The sequence below is a fragment of the Antedon mediterranea genome, chromosome 1 (genome assembly GCF_964355755.1).
Source record: "Antedon mediterranea chromosome 1, ecAntMedi1.1, whole genome shotgun sequence".
In the NCBI taxonomy this organism is placed as follows: domain Eukaryota; kingdom Metazoa; phylum Echinodermata; class Crinoidea; order Comatulida; family Antedonidae; genus Antedon; species Antedon mediterranea.
Window position 1 is genome coordinate 8,118,516 of NC_092670.1, and position 18,013 is coordinate 8,136,528.

Below are 18,013 nucleotides of genomic sequence, written 5' to 3' on the forward strand. Positions count from 1 at the left end.
TTGAATTGACGGGGAGGATTAAATCCATATTGGCGACTCAGTATGATGGCAAAGATATAACAAGTATGATGATCCGTTGGTTGGGGACACACCACGCGACGCGCCAGGTACACAGCACGTGGTTGCAGGAGATGGAGGAGAGAGAGTAGAGACGTGTCATGCATCTTTCAACAGATTGATTTCACTGTAAAGATGTACTTATAATAGGCCTACTAATGATTGGTGAACTTAAGTTAATGGTAGCTAGTTAGTAGTCTATACAGTACTTCTAGGTAGACCTCCTAGGCATGTTAATTTATGGTTAATTAATTTACTACCTAGCAGCAGCAGAAGCTAGAATTTCGCTAGTAACATGATATCCGATCAGTGCTACTGTACAGTTCGGTCGCGATTCAAATCGGCCGTGGTGGTACGTATTCGGTCGCTTCTTCACCGCTTGACTTATCTCTATGGCTATAATGTGAAGCGCCGCTGGCGAAATTTCTATTTCAAAGCTTGGACGTCTCAGGCAGAAATCATTTATGAAATACAGCATCAATTTGGACATTAGGGGGTACTATATAATAAGTATTTATATCAGAGAGTTACAGTACCTGCTTTTGCTGTCTGGAATAATAATAATACAGTTTTCTTCCATAGTTCAACATATTTATAATTTTTTAGGCCAGCCTAGGCCTACTAAAAAGTATCAGTCTTTTTGCCTTTTTAGTTATTTTTATTTTTATTACTTTAAATAAAGTTATTCACTTTTTTAGAAAAAATAAGCTAATTAATACACATTATAAAAAAAAAATATATGATTAAATTTAACTAAAAAAACTGTCGCAATCGACTTCCAATTGAACATTCTTACTTTAAATTATAGTTTTTAAATTAATTTTTTGGTTCAAATTTTAGTCAAACTGAATAACTATTAGATGGCATATTCAACACACAAATTTAAAAAAAAAATTTGATTGGGGGAATTGAGTGGGTGGAAATATTTCTTTAAATAAATCAGTGACAAAAAAAATTCTCAAAACCATAAATAGTCTATTATTATTATTACCGTAGTTAATTTAACGACATATTTTCTTTCAGAATTACAGAATACAACATGAAATATAAACTGTGGAGTTAAGTTGGAATTCAGTGACTTGAAAGAACATTTAGGATTACACAATCATTCTAAAGAAATAAAATGTGAGCTCTGTGACGATACAATTGACAAGTGTAACCTACATAACCAGACACCATATGAATGTGAGCATGAGGAGGAAGGAAATCAGAATTTGAAAAAACATTTGAGGACAAACACAGCTGGAGAGACACCATATGAATGTGAGCATGAGGAGAAAGGAAATCAGAATTTGAAAAAACATTTGAGGACAAACACAGGAGAGACACCATATGAATGTCAACATTGTGGTAAGAAATTTAAACAAAATGGAAATTTGAAGATACATTTGAGAATACACACAAGAGAGACACCATATCAATGTGAACATTGTGGTAAGAAATTTAAACAAAATGGAAATTTGAAGATACATTTGAGAACACACACAGGAGAGACACCATATGAATGTGAACAATGTGGAACGAAATTTAAACACAATAGAAGTTTGAAGATACATTTGAGAACACAAACTAGAGAGGCACCATACGAATGTCAACATTGTGGTAAGAAATTTAAACAAAATGAGAATTTTAAGATACATTTGAGAACACACACTACAGAGGCACCATATGAATGTGAACATTGTGGTAAGAAATTTAAACAAAATTTGGATTTGAAAAGACATTTGAGAGTACACACAGGAGAGACACTATATGAATGTGTATATTGTGGTAAGAAATTTAAACTAAATGGAAATTTGAAGAGACATTTGAGAATAAACACAGGAGAGACACCATATGAATGTGAACATTGTGGTAAGAAATTCAAACAAAATGGGGATTTGAAAAGACATTTTAGAATACACACAAGAGAGACACCATATGAATGTGAACATTGTGGTAAGAAATTTAAACAAAATGGAAGTTTGAAGATACATTTGAGAATACACACAGGAGAGACACCATATGAATGTGAACATTGTGGTAAGAAATTTAAACAAAATGGAAATTTGAAGATACATTTGAGAAAACACACAGGAGAGACACCATATGAATGTGAACATTGTGGTAAGAAATTTAAACTAAATGGAAATTTGAAGATGCATTTGAAAACACACACAGGAGGGACACCATATGAATGTTAACATTGTGGGAAGAAATTTAAACAGAATGGAAATTTGAAGATACATTTGAGAACACACACAATAGAGACACCATATGAATGTGAACATTGTGGAACGAAATTTACACTGAATGCTACTTTGAAAGCACATTTAAAAACACATAACACACCTTATGAAATTTAAATGGAAGCCAACTTTGAAAGCACATTTGAGAGAACACACAAGAGACACAATATGAACGTGAACATTGTGGGAAGAAATTTAAAGAAAGGGGGAATTGAACAAACATTTGAAAGTACACACAGGAGAGAAACCATATGAATGTAAACATTGTGGAAAGAAATTTAGCTGCAGTGAGAATTTGAAAAAAAAAACATTTTAGAGTACACACAGGAGAGACACCATATGACTGTAAACAATGTTGAAGAAAATTTAATTTAAACAAAATGGAGAATTAAAAATATGGAACAGACCATATGAAGTGAACGTAGTGGGAAGAAATTTAAACTAATTGGTGGGAATTTGATAATGCATCTAAGAATACACATAGGAGAGACACCATATGAATGTGAATACTGTGGACATAACAGAAATTTAAACAAAGTGTGGATTTAAAAAGACATTTAAGAACACACAAAAATGATAAACACTTTGGGAAAAAAAATAAACAAAATGATACTTTCACACCACATTTTAAAACTCACACAGGAGAAAGACTATGTGACGATTATGGAAGAAATGCAATCAAAGGGGTGATTTGGAAAGACAGAACAAAATGTAAGAAATACACCAACACAAAACAGTTGGGGTGGGGGCGGAAATAAACAAAATGAAAGCACTCAGAAACTGATATTTCGGCCCATGTTAAAAGAATACAAATTGTTCTTTTTTTTTATTTGTGAAATTCATGAATTTTAAAAGGCATGTACTGTAAATATATACTCTGTCTACACTATCAAACTAGTTTGACAAAAAAAGTGTGATGTGCCCAAATATGGTAGTGATATGACATGTCCATAAATGGATCACAATTTTTTGTCTCATAAATTTTGATAGCATAGACAGAGCTTTAGACAAAAGAATATAACTTTTGTGGGAAAATAATTGTACTTTGAACACACAGTGGTGATTTGAAGGAACATTTTAGAAAACAAACAAGAGATACACTACATTATAACGTTGTGCGAAGAAATTTAAAGTGATAATTCACATGAGAGAGAATTAATAGGTTAAGTTTGAATATTTTTTGGGGAAAATAAACAGAAATATTTATTTCAGATAAATGAGTTACTATAATGCAGTACTCAATAATTTGAGCCATAATACTTGAAGAATATAATTATGTAGATTAATTTATTCCCTGATACAAAAAAACTAATACATTGAAGTTTATTAAGAGTTTTAAGATTATCATGTCAATCAAACAAAATAGATAATAATAAACCATTCACATAAAGTGAGAATTTTGAAAACAAGGCCAACAGCCATTAAGTCGCGTGCTACAATGCATAGTGATACCGGACCGACAGACAAACAGACCGACAGACAGACAGACGGACCGACCGACATAGTGAACTATACTGACCGAAATTACTGAACATGTTTAAAAATGTTGAAATGTTTAAAAACATTTATATTTTTTTAATTTACACGTGCGTAGCCTGTCACTTTTGACGTGCTCGTATAACGTAATTTCGAGTTGAAAAGTAAGTCAAGAAAACAGAAATCGGGTAAAAAGAGTGCGCAATAACATTTAACGCAAAAATCTGCGCACTCATGGCAATTTTGTAAACGCTTAAAATTGCCTGAAACGTACTCTTATTTCATCGAAAATAAATTTTGAAAATTTTAAGCGCGCGTACGCATGCGTTACATGCGCTACGCACGTAATTGTATTGCCATATGATGATTTATGCCCTGAAATTTATGAGTACCAAATTTTATTTAATTGTGATTCATGGTTGTTAAGATATGATTACAAACATGATTTCGTTAAATCGTACGTAGACCGCGTAATTTTTTATTGCGCACCGTGAAAACATAACCACATCGATTCCTGGCCATAGGGAATATTCTGTGAAAAATTGACTTAGCTAGATTAAACTGATATCAAGATAAGGTCATAAAGCGATAAAACGCATAGTGATACCGGACCGACAGACAGACCGACAGACAGACAGACAGACCGACCGACCGACATAGTGAACTATAGAGTCGCTTCCACGCGACTAAAAACATTTTAGAACTCGCACAATGAATCTGAATATTGTGAGAATAAAAAAACATTTGAAAATATACACTGCAAAGACACAACACAATATAAATGAAATTTGTAGAAAGAGATTTAAAACTAATATTTAACATTTAGAATTACATTTGAGGATACACACAAGAGAGAAAACATACTGTACTGTATAAATGTTAATGTTCTGTGTGTTGCTGTTTTTTGTTTTGTTTAAAGTACACACACACTTTCAATTCTAAATGTACAATCTTTTACTTACTAGTTAGTAAATTGTTGTTATAACATTTATTATAGTACTATGATACCTAGGACTTTATTATTTTAATTCACTTTATTATAACATTATACATTTTTGGTTTTGTTTACACTTTGTTTCGTTTGTGATATTTTGTTGGTCAAAAATTATAATAAACCCTTTCTATGATTTATAATGTACAGTAGCCTTCCTATGTAATAAAGCCTTTCTATGATTTATAATGTACAGTAGCCTTCCTATGTAATAAAGCCTTTCTATGATTTTTATTTCAAAGTAAGAGTTTTCTTTTATAGTCGGTTTTTGTAACAATAAAATCAAGTTTTATTCATATATATTCAAGGTACTGTATTATATACTATTTTGTATATTTGTGTATATTTGTAAACACATGGCGACACAACAAGGGATAGATAGATAGTAGTTTGTATTTTATATTTTTAGTCGCGTGGACGTGACTCTATAGTTCACTATGTCGGTCGGTCGGTCTGTCGGTCCGGTATCACTATGCGTTTTAGCACCCGACTTATGGCTGTTGGCCTTGTTATGTTGAAGTTGAGGTATTCATGAGCAGAGGTACACTATAGGTTATGTTTTGGAAAAAAAAGTGTATACTGTAGTCATTAGAATTTTAAAGTACTGTAGTTATATTATAGATAACTGATTTTGCTGCAGTTTTGCAATCGATCAGAATATTCAAAACTTAATGTTGTTACGTGTTGTCAAAAGAATTGACACAACAATGTAACACTCAATCCAAGGAGTAACAACTCTCTTCTAAATCCAATTATCTAATTAAAGTGGAATTTCAATACAATTCTACATAATTGGCGTTATACAGTATACTGTAAAGGCAGTGACGATCCACTATTAGATCTCTAGATAAAGCCTTTCTCCACCCACTCTACACAATGGTAGAGTGGGTCGGTTATAATGTCTCGGGGCGTTACTCAACAAGTACTCTTACGGCATCTAAATAGATAATTCAATTTGCTTAATTATACTCTCAACCAATCAAATACCGTAAATAAGTACTTGTCTGCCAGTCTATGATCCTATTTATTGCTGAGGAATGCCATTCAGTTGTATACAGTGGCAGCGAGAGAACGACTGAGGAAGACTATAATTATCATTGAGGTAGGTACACGTTCCTAAACTGAAATATTGATTATGAGACAATCGGCGTGTGTGTTTCTTATAATTGTTATCAGGATTACTCGAAAATGTATTGCCGATTTTCATAAGATTTTAAAGGATAGGTTCATAGCTGTATAGGAACACGTTATTCAATTTCATATGACTAGTAGATCAAATATCAAGCTGACCACAGCAATGGAAAGTTTCACCATAGGGATTTTCATTGCTTATTACGTATTTGTTGATATGTGGCATTGGCCCTCGCAATTAACACTCTAACTATCTATTTTGTTGGTAACGTATTGTATAGGGCTTGGTTCTATTTGATACGACTTGGTAATTAGGAGGACCCCGATTTATGTTTCTTTTCCCAGAAAAATAGTAGGCCTAATGCCTTAAAATAACGCAAGCTAATATCACTCAAATTAATCCGTTACCATTAGGCCTCAGTAAATCTAATTAAAGCAAAAGCTGTATACACGACATTAAAGTCGAATACGCCAATTTTAAATTCTTTGACATTATTCTATTACAAAACTACTGTATGTACATAAGTTTGTTTTGCAATATATTGTAGCTAATAGAATAGTACTACTAAGTATAGTCGGAGGAAGTAGAATTATAGTTTTGACAATTGTATTTTTTTATAGATTTATTGATGAATGAATATGACTTCAACAAAGAAGAATTTAACAGTGTAAATACCAACATGAAATGCAAATGTGAACACTGTGGAGATGAATTTGAGTTCAGGGATTTGAAGGAACATTTAGGAATAGGCCTACACGTACATAGTAAAGAGTTTAAATGTGAAAACTCCGAGGATTTTCTGCTAAATGGCCAAACACCATATTATGACTCTGAACATTGTAGGCCTAGAATTGAAGAAAGTAAACATTTTGGACTACCCATTGTCGAAAAAACTTCATATGAATTTGAACATTGTCGAAATGACGAAAGTGAGAATTCAAGTAACACTGCCGTAGAAGCTTCGTATGAATGAGAACATTGTCGAAATGAAGAAAATGAGAATTTGGGAAACACTTCTGAAGAAACATCGTATACTGAATCTGATGAAAATTGTGGAACTGAAGAAAGGGGTGATTTGGGAATTCACACTTTCGAAGAAACTTTGTTTGGTTGTGAAAATTGTGGGAAACAATTTAATAAAAGTGATGATTTAAAAAACCATTTTAAAATTCACACAAGAGAGACACAACATGAATGTGAACATTGTGAGAAGACATTTAAACAGAATGCGAATTTTAAAAAGCATTTGAGAATACACACAGGAGAAGCACCATTTGAATGTAAACACTGTGGGAAGAATTTTAAAGAAAGGGGGAATTTAAACAAGCATTTGCGGATGCATACAGGAGAGAAACCATATGATTGTGAATACTGTGGGAAGAAATTTAGATCTAGTGTAAATTTGACAAAACATTTGAGAGTACACACAGGAGAGAAGCCATATGAATGTGAAATTTAAACACAGTGGGCAATTAAAAATACATTTTAGAACTCACACAGGGGAGACACCGTATGGATGTGAACATTGTGGAAAGAAATTTAAACAGAGAGTGATTTTGAGAGAACATTTGAGAATACACACAGGAGAGAAACCATATGAATGTATATTTTGCGCGAAGAACTTTAGAACTAGTAGTAATTTAAATATACATTTGAGATTACACACAGGATGCAAATCGTATGAATGTGAATATTGTGGACAGAAATTTATTACTAATGGGACTTTAAAAAAACATTTGAGAATTCACACCGGAGAGACACCTTATGAATGTGAGCATTGTGGAAAGAAATTTAAACATAATGGATATTTAAAATTACATTTGAGAATACACACGGGAGAGAAACCATATAAATGTGAACAATGTGGAATACAATTTCAATGGGATAAAACCTTCAAAAGGCATCTAAAAACTCACACACAGAGACACTCTTTAAATGAAAACACTGTGCTATCATGTTTAAATTCAATTACGTTATTACCAATCAATCAATTACAAAATTAGAACTTACATATTTCTTTTCACTCTGATTGTTAAAGCATTTGATTGAAAAGATGGAATTTCTCTATATAAAATATTGTGTTTTGGTAAAGATATGAGGCACATATATTTTTTATTCTGTAGATGGATTCATGACAGAGAAATCAGTTAACTGAACATTTTGTTTAAGTTTTTCATATCTCCCTTTATTTTATGTTATTGTAAAGTGTATTGATTTTATGTATCGTATTCCTCGTTTTCGTCAGTCACAAAATAGTGTAATTATTATTTGTACAGTGTTACCGCTAGAATAGGCCTAAATAGTAACAATCGGTAATATTACGTGTGTTTACTCGCTTTTGAAATCTTTTCAATGCAAATTAAAGAGAAATAATATCAAATTGTACCATTCTAAAAATATTAACAGTAAATATTCGTGCAACAACTTTTTAAACAAAATTAACTATGGCAACTACATTGTAAATTATTGCATCTCTAAATTATTTATGGAGTGCTACGATGACATGACTGATCTATTATATTTAAGTTATTGAAATGTTATTTCAATGTGATTTCATTATAACAGTGTTTACAATGTTATAGGCTTTGATTTATTTTTATATTTGCTTTCATTTTAATTACTTATATGTATGCAATCGTGTTTTCAATCAAATAGTTTATAGGCCAGTGTGTTTTGGAGTATATCGCAAAAATAATAGCAGTTTGTACAGTAGGTCAGTGGTGTAGGAAAGAGTGGTATCGCACAAAATAATAGCAGTTTGTACAGTAGGTCAGTGGTGTAGGAAAGAGTGGTATCGCACAAAATAATAGCAGTTTGTACAGTAGGTCAGTGGTGTAGGAAAGAGTGGTATCGCACAAAATAATAGCAGTTTGTACAGTAGGTCAGTGGTGTAGGAAAGAGTGGTATCGCACAAAATAATAGCAGTTTGTACAGTAGGTCAGTGGTGTAGGAAAGAGTGGTATCGCACAAAATAATAGCAGTTTGTACAGTAGGTCAGTGGTGTAGGAAAGAGTGGTATCGCACAAAATAATAGCAGTTTGTACAGTAGGTCAGTGGTGTAGGAAAGAGTGGTATCGCACAAAATAATAGCAGTTTGTACAGTAGGTCAGTGGTGTAGGAAAGAGTGGTATCGCACAAAATAATAGCAGTTTGTACAGTAGGTCAGTGGTGTAGGAAAGAGTGGTATCGCACAAAATAATAGCAGTTTGTACAGTAGGTCAGTGGTGTAGGAAAGAGTGGTATCGCACAAAATAATAGCAGTTTGTACAGTAGGTCAGTGGTGTAGGAAAGAGTGGTATCGCACAAAATTCCAACAATGCAGAATTACCAATATATTTGGTTATGTAGTTTGCAATGTTTAATATCTCTGTTTCATTTGATTTAGTATAAAAGTGGAAATTACAATAAAATGTTATGATTGCCTTATTTAAATTTAATGTTTCTTCATTTATTTATTTGACCAAAAAACAATAATGTAAAACAAAACTGAGGAGGAGAATCGGTCAGAACGGTAAAGCAAAGATTTATAATATTCAAAATCATCATATAAAACAAGGAAAAAAATCATTTAGCGATTTAGAGAAAGATTTATAATTGCCCAGAAGGACTCGGAGTCAATTGATGATAAAATATAAAGCACTGTCTACATAGCACTATCAACATTTTATGTGACAAAAAATGTGATGAGTGTGGACGTGATGATGTCATATACCATATTTGGGCATTTCACTACCATATTTGGGCAAATCACACTCTTAGTTTGATAAGACAAAGCTATAGGAAGAGATTCAGAAACAGCTAATTAATTTAATTCAAATTCAAACTGTTTATTGCAACAAGGTAAGCATTGTTATATTTACAAAATAACAACTACAATTCATTTCGTCACTTTGACGAATTATTTGTGATCATTGTGAAAAAACAATTTTACTGACGTTTCATTTTTTTAAAATAAACTATGAGCGCAAAACATTGATATATTCCATCCATGACCACCTGATGCATAGGCCTACTATTATAGAGTGCTGCTATTAGTGTCGTATTTAATATATACAGTATATACGGTATATCTATATACAGTGTAGCATAGGTGAATACGTGACCCACACTATGTTCTAATGTTTTGGTATGATGATGACAATTTCGGAAGATAATGATTTGAGCAAAAGATATAACTCTTTTAAAATGTGTATAACTTTGACGAAAGACATGACAAAACTACATTTTAATTCAACAATTTTTATATGATTTCATATCTACATTTCAGCAGCTTCACATTTTCCCAATTGGAAAAACTCGTATCACCAACATGGCGGCCACCGGAGCACTTTTTGGTAGTGGTTCATCTCGGCCGGTTACAGAACGCGATATTGTATTGAGCGCCAAAAGTGCCCGTTATGATAATGTAATAGTGACGACGTGTACAACACAGGCTTTAAAGTTAACGATGTTTTTATGATGTATTTATTTGGATTCGATAATAAAGTACAGTATTTGAGAGTGTCTCAAATAAAAATTTTAAACAGTTAGCCAGCTTTATATATAAAATAAATCGAATAGTACAATATGTTTTGTGTTTTAATGTTAATTAATACTTAATGAGTTACTATATTATTACAATGTATATACTGCTATATTATTATAATATAATTTCAAGTTAACGATGTTTTTATGATGTATTTATTTTGATTTGAAAATAAAATACTGTATTTAAGAGTGTCACAAATAATATTTTTAAACAGTTAGCAGCTTTATATATAAAATAAATCGAATAGTACAATATATTTCGTTTTATGTTTAAATGTGAATTAATACTGAATGAGTTACATTTATTACAGTAGAATGTATATACTGCTATATTATAATATAATTAGTTTAATAAAAAACGAAATAAATGATTTAAAATGATATGTGTATCTTTGCGTTGATTCAATCTACTTAGAAAATGCAGTCAACACAACGGCATCAACAAAAAGCGTGCATACTTTCAATAAAACAAATAATACTAATCCCCTATATTGTGCTAATCACAAACAAATCAAAGCAACAATATTGAATAAAAAGAAAGTATGTCTTTGTGATGACGCTTTGATTTCATTCATTATAGAAACAATACATCATATAGGATAAATGGTCATTTGTCTTTGAGGCGCTTTGATTTAATGCATATAATAAAACAATAAAACACATAAGACAAAACATAATGTTCGGTTGCTTTTCGTAAACCAAAATGTCGGAAGATGCGTAAATCAAAGGTAATTTTGTGTCAATAGTAAAAAGTGTCCTTTGCGAAAGGCACACAATAGTTGCGCAAATAATTGTCTACTCTCTGTATAAAATGGGGGGTGCTAGTACGTACATGTTCACTTTCAAACTGATTTATCTTCGACTGCAACAAAAATGAACGACTGTATCCAGTGTAGAGAACCTGTTAATCATCGCCAGGAGGCTGTTTTTTGCGAGGAGTGCCAACGATGGCAACATCGAACTTGCGGTACTGGTATAACACGTGCTGCCTATCTTGCTGGTATCCGCGACGGCTACATTGATTGGACGTGTAATGAATGTGTGCGACCTGTTGCAGAGGAACCTGCAGCCCAACTAGATGTCTTTGTTGGATCGAGACCTTGGAGCATTTGAAGAGCCTGCAGTTGTTGAGGAACAAAACTTACCAAACCCATATCGAGTACCAAATCAATAAGAACAATAAAATCGCTGATCGCGTCAGAATATTATTTAGCTGTTTTTGTTTTTTTTTGTTGCTATTTTGAAATTTCCTGTCACTTTAAGGACCCTAATAGAAATTATTTCCTTTTGTAATGATGAATTGGGTCGTCCTAAATATATTTTGATTTTTTCTAAAGCCTCATTACAATTTTGTTTTGGTTATTAGTGCGTTGTGTTCCTTATCAGTTGATCTTTATATCAGTGGTGCTTAATTAACCATGCAGGGCGTACCATTGGGATGTAAGTTTTAATAGAATGAGATACACAAAATGACACAAAATGACTAAAGAAAATACTATTATTAATAGCAGTAATAGTAGTATTAATACTACTATTATTTCTTATATAACTTTATACATCTCTATGCAGTTATTAACATTGAATTACTTAATTTACTGTTATGTATATTTTCAGCATTTAAAATAATGATAAAGTTAAAACTATAAATTAGTTATAATGTTTCATTCTGTTTTTTAGTCACGGCTTGTAACAATATTTTCTGCGCCAGCGACTATTAATTGGTTTAATTGAACTTTGGTTTCCATTGATTTTGTTACCCTCATTTTTAAAATCTTTTGTTTAATTAAATTCTTGACTACGTCACGTCCACATGTAGATTTTCAATAGTCTCGGCCAATCAAAGTACAGTAGTACGAAAGCCCATTAATGCCATTTGAAGTATATGTTTTTCGAACGTAATCCGTTATAACGAATTAGTAATTCGTTTGAACGGATTAATAATCTGTTCAAACGAATTAGTAATCCGTTCAAACGAATTGCAACATATACAACAAGTGCCATTTAAATCTTTCGTTTTTTGATTATTTTTCTTTGTCTTTTTGTTTCAATTTAAAACAAGGCCATATAGATGGCTGCAGTCGCGTGCTCAAGTTAGTGTTTATGACCAACCGACCGACCAACCGACGGACCGACATAGTGAGTTGTAGAGTCGCGCTGCACGCGACTAAAAACTTCAGTTCCTGTTTTACTACGGAGGTTGGAGAAAACGTTTGAAAATGTATTCGTACGTTCATGAAAAGCGGAATAATATCTAATTTTTTCTACATATGCAAAACGTTCAGCGTACATTCGAACACTGTAGCCTACCTTTTAAAATTATTGTAACAATTGGTAACGTAACAAAAGTCAACCACTAAAGCTTGGTTCCCACTAGAACGTAACGCAAGGACGTAAACGCAACGCAAGCGTTTTAACCAATGACAAGCGAAGTTATAGACAGTTAGCAATCACAAGCGAATAAGCCATCGCTTGTGATTGGTCAATTCACTTGCGTTGCGTTACGTCCTTGCGTTGCGTCGCTAGTGGGAACCACGCTTAAAGTAAAAACAGTACTTGTGTGTGTGTCTATTTTCTATTATTTGTTTCTTCTGTTGGATATTAATGGTGCTAAATCTTTTACATGAACGGAAGATGGAATCGTATTAATAGTAATAAAAGAGTATGCAAATTATGATGAATACTTTCGTTTGTCCCTTTTATTCAGATAATATTAGAACTAAATATATGATTTCCTTTAATTCAAATAACACAAATTGAAATATATTTATCGTTTTAATTTAGACGTTCTAAAAGGAAAGCATGATGGTCAAATGAACAATGTGTAAGTTTATTTGTAGTTATTTGAATTACTGAAACAAATTGTAATACAGTAATTCGTATTAAAAATATATAATTTGCTATTTACCACTTTCAGCTGAATATGCCTCACTTTAGTCAAATGAACAATGTGTAAGTTTATTTGTAATTATTTGAATTACTGAAACAAATTGTAATACTTCTTCTTCTCTAGACTTCTGGTCAATGGCATTTATACAGCACATAGGCCAGAGGCCCGAAGTACATATTATTATATTATTTACAAAAATTAGATGCAGAAAGAAATATTTCTTTTTTTAATTCACAAAAAATGTATTTAGACATATTTTCCAGTGATATTTCTGGAAGCCATTAAAATAATGAACTTACTTTCAGAAGGGAAATTATAAAACTAAACTGGTAATAACTCATGACGTAACTTATTTAGAATGGACAAATTAACAGAAAGTGATATTCATCATCTATGTTATTGCTATGACTTAATTTATATATTCTATAGTAATTCGTATTAAAAATACATAATTTGCTTTTTACCACTTTCAGCTGAATATGCCTCACTTTTTATTGAGGGTAAGTGTTCAATTAAAACAGATCAGATAATAATTTAAAAGTTATATTGTTCTGTTTCAAAACAAATTGACTTAATATATAATAGTCAATTAACACAACCTTTACAATTATACACAAATATTTTTTTGAAAAAGTAGAATTTCAAAAGTATTATAAAGGCGTGTATCCTACTGTATTATGCAATTTCTATTGTAGTGTTCAATCAAGTCCACCCAATTTCATCGCCACGCCACTCTAACAATTGTTTTATGTTATTGTCCCGGTGGGTGCATTACAATCAATTAGTAAAATAATCTAATTTGCATATACAGTCTCAGCCAATTACATGTCCTGCCGGTCTTGCTGAAGACTTCTTTTCCTCCCATTCCATTAATAGGCAGCAAGTGGATGACTGATGAGAGACGATAATTAGGTAGGTAGTTAGGGTTGCCACGTTTAAACTTTTATACATTAATTGTTGCCCTTCCAAGTTTTTACGAATTGTTGTGTTTGCCTAAATTGTCTATACTCTACACCCATTTCTGTTGTTTTCTTTTTCTCCTTACTTTTTGAAAAGTTTACTTGTGTTCAACATTCTAAATACTATTAGCAGCATAAATATTGAGGTACTCAATTGAGGGACTGTGTATTAGCAAAGGAAAAGAGGAGTTTTTTATGATTCGTACACGTTTAAATATTTTAGATGTATTCACTATTTCTTTCAATTGAGGCAATCACGGTGTATAATGTTACATGTATGTATTTGGACCATGTTTCTTACGACGATACGAGAACTAAACAGTACTGTATAGATTAAAAACAGGTTTTCCGATTCCCTATACATTTTCAATTTAAATATAAATTATTCCAATTTTTAAATAATAGCGGAACCAGAAGGCAGGATATAAAAGTTGTAAAATGAAGTGAAGTGTCCAATATTTTACATTAAAATTGAGGGGTGTGGGGTTTCCCCTTCCTTCTGGATCCATGACGTGAAAAGTTACCCACTGCGTCCGTTCTTCGATTCTTTCTGCACAGCTTTACCTCAGGCGACTGGTGGATGTTGTTACATCTCCCTGGTTAAATGTACTAATGGGAACTTTTCCATTTTGATCCACGTGTACCAGTACGTGTACTGAAAAATACAGGGTTTATTATTTCTATTCTTTTTATATTCTTTTTCTTTCAAATTTTTATTTTAGATATATGTGGAGAACGACGATTGAAATTTGACTTTATTGATAAACAAAAACTAATTGATCAAGTAAAAAAGAGGAAAACCAACATGAAGTACAAATGTGAACACTGTGGAGATAAATTAGTTAAGTGATTTGAAGGAACATTTAGGAATACATGTGCATTTTAAAGAGTTAAAATGTGAAGACTACGAGCATTTTCAACTACATGATCAAAAACGAAAAGAAATTGAGAATTTGGAAATACACACCACCGAAGAAACTTCATTTGAAAATTTTGGGAATAAAGAAAACGAGAATTTAGGAATATGCACCGATGAAAAAACTTCGTATGAATGTGAACATTGTGGAATGCAATTTAACAAAATTGATGTTTTAAATAAACATTTGAAAATACACACAAGCGAGACACCATATGAATGTGAACATTGTGGAAAAAAATTTAAACAGAATGCTAATTTCAAAAAACATTTGAGAATTCACACAGGAGAAACACCATATGAATGTGAACATTGTAGGAAGAAATTTAGCTGCAGTCAGAATTTGAATAAACATTTGAGAGTACACACAGGAGAAACACCATATGAATGTGAACATTGTGGAAGAAAATTTAAACAAAGTGGAGAATTAAAAGTACACGTTAGATCTCACACGGGAGAGACGCCATTTGAATGTGAACAATGTGGTAAGAAATTCAAAGCTAATGCAAATTTGAAAGATCATTTTAGAGTACATACAGAAGAGACGCCATATGAATGTATATTTTGTACAAAGAAATTTAAGTCTAATGGGTCTTTAAACTCACATTTGAAATTACACACAGGAAACTTACCATATGAATGTGAACAATGTGGGAGGAAATGTGCCTCTAATGGAATATTAAAAAAACATTTGAGAATTCACAGAGAAGAGAGACCATATGAATGTGAACATTGTGGGAAGACATTTAAAACAAATGAAGGATTAAAATCACATTTGAAAACACATGGAGAGCCACGGTATAAATGCGAATATTGTGGAGTGAAATACCAAGATAAAAGGTGCTTCCAAATGCATTTGGAAAGACACACAATAGGGAATGAATGGGAAGATTATATTATCAAATCCAATTGCAATGATATGTTTAACTTACGCACAGAAGAGACATCGCATGGTAACATTTATAACTTGCATACATTTTAAATAACATGTGAGAATACACACAGGAGAGCCGAACATTGTGTACACAATGTGTAATGTCTCTATTTTAATTTTACAGCGAATAATATTAAGATACCAGTGCATTTTAGAATAACAGAAGAAATTGAGCGTTATTTATTTTTTCCATTAAAAGTATTTTTCTTGTATTAAATAAGTTTTAATTTGATTGGCCTTGATTGATTTCTTGTAGGAAAGAACATCTATGAATTTTACATCATTTTTAGGAGGTTGATGTTATGACATATATGTCATAGGTTTTAAACGAATAATACTGCTTTTTAATAAGTGTCAATTTTATCATACAATGTAAATACTGTACGTTGTATTACTATTTCAAATCGTTTTGTTTAATATCTGCTTCTTTTTTGTTATGTTTGCCCATTTTTGAGCAACAGTAGTTTTGGCCAATCACAAAACAGTACAAGTTCTTACCGTACAGTGTGTACTGTATGAAATCGCACACAATTTCAATACTGGTATGTTATGTACCGTACTGTATTTGTTAAGTTATGTTGTTGTGAAGTGTTGGACTTAAACCACACAAAATGATTCATTTTCGTTCTATTGTATATAGCTTTGGTTTTTATTATTTATTGTTCTAATGTTGTGGCTGTAACGCTTAACCCTCTACTACAATAAATTGAAGATGTCCTATACCATTCTCTATTTGCCTTTACTAATCGCACCGATTTTTCTTTACGATAGCTAAATGTGTTAAAATAATATTACACAAAAGACAACACAGGCACACTTAAGTTATGTCGTTATTGCTATTTTAATTATATTTAATTTGGTATATGATGCAAAGGCAAAGTTATTCTTTATTTGCTACTTAAATTTAAAGTTACAATATTCATCACTGATCACTCAGTAGAAATTGTTATTTTCATTTGCAAGCTTGCATTAAACCTTAAGAAATAACATTTTCATAAATAGGCATAAAGACATTTTTATAAAATTTCTTAATTTAAAACAATAAAAGGCGTAGGCCTATAATTGAAAAAAGAATGAGGCCTAAAATAGATTTTTTTTTTAATAATTAGGCTATAACATAGAAGAAATGTTTTTCCGATGGCTGACGGCTAGTGACAATGAATTGAGACGGATCGCCAACTTGGTCGGTGTTCAGTAAGTTGATATAAGTAGGCCTAGTCCTGGTCCTGGTTTCCGAGCACTTTTCTATTTTTCCTTGCATTCTAGTAAAATTTTAGAAATAATATACAGTAGGCCTATATAGGCTCCTACAAAACGAAAATTATTATGAACAGAATAAATTATTCAAATGAAGAAACTCTTTGAATCTTACTATAAGTTCATTTAAATCTAAACTACTAGTAGTATTCGGTTGACGTTGATTAATTCCATTGACGCCTCATGTTTGCAAGATAAAATAGGCCTATATTTACGGGGCGCCGTATGGGACAATGCTAATTTTGTCGAAATATTACAATTTTGTCTACACATAATTAATTTTGTCAATACAAAATTCATTTTGTCAACACAAAATTCATTTTGTATTCACAAAATTCATTTTATGTTGACAAAATTTATTCTGTGTGGACAAAATTCATTTTGTCTCGACAAAATTCATTCTGTGTAAACAAAATTCATTCTGTGTAGACAAAATTAATTCTGTGTTGACAAAATTAATTCTGTGTAGACAAAATTCATTCTGTAACGACAAAATTCATTTTGTGGCGACAAAATTCATTCTGTAACGACAAAATTCATTTTGTGTAGACAAAATTAATTCTGTGTAGACAAAATTAATTCTGTGTGGACAAAATTCATTTTGTGGCGACAAAATGTATTCTGTGTAGACAAAATTTATTCTGTGTAG

The 18,013-nt window shown here is 31.9% G+C and overlaps 1 protein-coding gene across 1 annotated transcript; it reads left to right on the forward strand.

Moving 5' to 3' along the window:
* Window positions 1–236: 236 nt before the first annotated feature.
* Window positions 237–16,405, forward strand: LOC140040814 (uncharacterized). Its single transcript, XM_072087036.1, has 7 exons — window positions 237–246; window positions 1,717–2,235; window positions 2,492–2,548; window positions 7,087–7,325; window positions 7,360–7,746; window positions 15,403–16,126; window positions 16,398–16,405. The coding sequence occupies exons 1-7, from the start codon at window positions 237–239 to the stop codon at window positions 16,403–16,405; spliced, it is 1,944 nt and encodes a 647-aa protein (XP_071943137.1).
* The last annotated feature ends 1,608 nt before the right edge of the window (window positions 16,406–18,013 follow it).

Excerpts from the sequence above, each read along its gene's own strand:
- LOC140040814 (XM_072087036.1), top strand. Across the intron at positions 2,549-7,086 it reads GAAACCATATGAATGTAAAC|ATTGTGAGAAGACATTTAAA; the intron begins ATTGTGGAAAGA and ends ATGAATGTGAAC. Across the intron at positions 7,747-15,402 it reads AACCATATAAATGTGAACAA|TGTGGAAAAAAATTTAAACA; the intron begins TGTGGAATACAA and ends GAATGTGAACAT.